This window comes from Medicago truncatula, chromosome 3 (assembly GCF_003473485.1).
Source record: "Medicago truncatula cultivar Jemalong A17 chromosome 3, MtrunA17r5.0-ANR, whole genome shotgun sequence".
Lineage (NCBI taxonomy): Eukaryota > Viridiplantae > Streptophyta > Magnoliopsida > Fabales > Fabaceae > Medicago > Medicago truncatula.
Window position 1 is genome coordinate 3209037 of NC_053044.1, and position 3268 is coordinate 3212304.

The following is a 3268-nucleotide window of genomic DNA, read 5'->3' on the forward strand; positions in this document are numbered from 1 at the left end:
TAAAAAAAAAAAAAGTTATTGAAATTCAATATATATGGAAAAAATGCATTTTTAGTTGATTTTAAAATTTGTTTTAAATTAATTTTTAATAATAATATTTCTATAATAAAATACGTGTTTCCTTAAAAAAAAAAAAATGTAATAAAAAAAGTGTTATACTATATTTTTTTTAAAAATGAAAAAGTCTTTTAACAAGCAGATGTAAAACATCGTATTCAAGTTGGGTGGTTGAAATGAAGAATATTTTCATGTGTTTTAGGTGATAAGAAAGTATCACTTAAGTTGAAAGGAAAGTTATATCGGACAACAGTCCCACCAACGATGTTGTATGATATATAGTGTTGGGCGATTAAGAGTCAACACGAGAATCAAGTAAATGTAGCGTAGATGAGAATCTTATGTTGGATGAGCGGTAAGACTTGGCGGGATAAGATTAGGAATGACACCATTATGGAAAGAGTGGTGGTAGCACCTATAGTGGGAAAGTTGGTAGAAAATAGGCTAGATGATTTGGGCATGTAGAGAGAAGATTTGTAGATGTCATTGTAAGAAAAATAGATCAGATTGAGAAAAGTCAGGTCAAAAGAGGTGGAGAAATACCTAAGAAAACTATAAGAAAAATCATTAGAAAGAATTTAAAGGTCAATGAGTTAGATCCAAATATGGTAATTTAATTCATGTAGCCGACTCCACTTAGTAGGATAAGGCTTGGTCGTTGGTTTAAAAAGTTTTTTTTGTAATAAAAAAAAGTTTTATGATAAATTTTAAGTATATAAATTAATTAATTCTTATTTTTATTTTAACGTCACCACTTCACAACTGACAATCATTTCGATCATCCCTAAAATTAAATAGTATAATGTAATTTTTAGTAAAAAAAATTAAGTTTTTTTCACTCTGGGTTTCATTAGGGATAGTGGGATTCCTCGGAGAAAGAAATGTTTGTGATTTTTAAAACAATTGAATCACTTTAAAATCAAAAGTTGTAATTTTTTATGAGAATCATTCATATGCATTGGAACAATATTATTTACTGATAGATAATGAACTATAACATTGATTCAAGTCAAAAATCTGATGTATATGATCGTAAAATTTGTCAAAGGAGTTTTTAACGAACTATAACATTGATTCAAGATAAAAAACTGATGATATGATCATCAACTTTGGCAAATGGGTGTTTTGTTTCATGTGAAGGGTCATATCTCTATAAATATTTGACATTTGGACATCAGTTTGAACACGAATTTTGTGACATTAACAACATAATTCTCCCTCATTCTCTTACTCTAAATCATCTATCAATTCTTTAATGCATGAGTGAATTGCTCGAACCATAAATCTGTAAAATATTGTTAAGAGATACACTTTGTGTAATTGTGCAATACACATCAAGAAACTCATGTATCCTTAAGGGGATTCGCCAGTCATTCCTATTGCATCCAATATATAGTTATTGGCGGAGCGAATCGAACCTTAAGGTTAGTATGACAACCCCATACACTTTGACTTTTACGTGCATTATTATTAAATTTTTCAAATTTCAAGTGCATTAGCCTCCTCCCAAGAATCAATTACTCAACAAGAAACCCAGAGTATTGTCAAGGTAGTTCTCCTTTGTTTATAAAAACAAAATAAAAAGGTAGTTTTGTTAATTGTGTGTAATTCACATGTTAGACAAATCATGCGTATTGTCGAGGTAGTTCTATTCCATCAATAGTTGCTCAAGTGCCACTAAAACAATGCAAGTTTGTACTTTTAAAATTGATAGAACGAAGACTCGTCTGGGTCTCTTAAAAAACAATTTTTACCTCATATGAAAAAAGAATCTGAACAATTTAGTCTCTATCTAAATCATTGTGTAAATATTGATCGGTGGGTTAATAGTATTTTACCCCTGCAATATAGTCACTTTTGGTTTTGGCTCCTGTAATTTTTTTTTTTTATATTCCGTCCTTATAAAATAAAGATTCTTCAGAAATAGCCCCTGACCCATCCAACTCATCAGATTTGCTGATTTGGCGTTGATATTACACGTTGACTCAACATTTTTGATTACGTGAGACTGTGACTTGTGACTATATAATTAATTTTATTTTTTAATTTTTTATTAAATTGGATTAAATTAATTAATTAAAAAGTCTGATTAATTAATAAGAAAAGAAAGAAAAAAACTCATAATTCATGAAATAGAAAAAATCTGATTTCTTCCTCCCTCTTGGTTCTCTCTCTATTTGTTCCTTCTTCAAAGTTTCAATTTATCTCTTATCTGACCATTGTTGTTGTACTCTGAGCCGTCACTAGAACTCTCACTCTTATCACTGCCAACAGTGAAACCATGGTCGTTGGTAAGAACAAGCGGATCTCTAAGGGGAAGAAAGGTGGCAAGAAGAAAGCTGCTGATCCATTTGCCAAGAAGGATTGGTATGATATCAAAGCTCCTTCAGTCTTCCAGGTGAAGAATGTCGGCAAGACCCTCGTGTCCCGTACTCAGGGTACTAAGATTGCTTTAGATGGACTCAAGCATAGAGTGTTTGAGGTTTCATTGGTTGATCTTCAAGGAGACGAAGAACATGCATTCAGGAAGATTAGGTTGAGAGCTGAAGATGTTCAAGGGAAAAATCTTTTGACAAATTTTTGGGGGATGAATTTCACAACTGACAAACTGAGGTCATTGGTGCGTAAGTGGCAAACTCTTATTGAAGCCCATGTGGATGTCAATACTACTGATAATTACACATTGAGGATGTTTTGCATTGGATTTACCAAGAGGAGAGCTAACCAGGTGAAGAGGACCTGTTATGCACAATCTAGTCAGATTAGACAGATCCGTAGGAAGATGGTTGAGATCATGATCAACCAAGCATCATCCTGTGATTTGAAGGGATTGGTCCACAAATTCATTCCCGAGATGATTGGGAAAGAGATTGAGAATGCCACTTCTAGTATTTACCCTTTGCAGAATGTGTTCATCCGAAAAGTGAAGATCCTTAAAGCTCCCAAGTTTCATCTTGAAAAATTGATGGAGGTTCATGGAGATTACTCTGAGGATGTTGGCACAAAGGTAGAGAGCCCTGCTGATGAAATGGTGACAGAGGAACCTACTGAAATTGTTGGAGCTTGATTTGGCGACGATGTTCTTAGTTTGATTTAGGTTTCCTATTACTTATGTTTATTAGTCACATTAAGTTTAAATTTGAATCCCGAGTTCTATGTAAGCCGAGCGCAGCTTTTTTGTTTTGACATTGAGAGAACATTTTTTTTGACT

The 3268-nt window shown here is 32.8% G+C and overlaps 1 protein-coding gene across 1 annotated transcript; it reads left to right on the top strand.

The window, feature by feature from the left end:
• Positions 1–2264: 2264 nt before the first annotated feature.
• LOC25488574 (40S ribosomal protein S3a) lies at positions 2265–3268 on the top strand. Its single transcript, XM_013603463.3, has one exon. It carries the CDS (start codon positions 2339–2341, stop codon positions 3122–3124), a length of 786 nt encoding a protein of 261 aa, XP_013458917.2. The 5' UTR covers positions 2265–2338; the 3' UTR covers positions 3125–3268.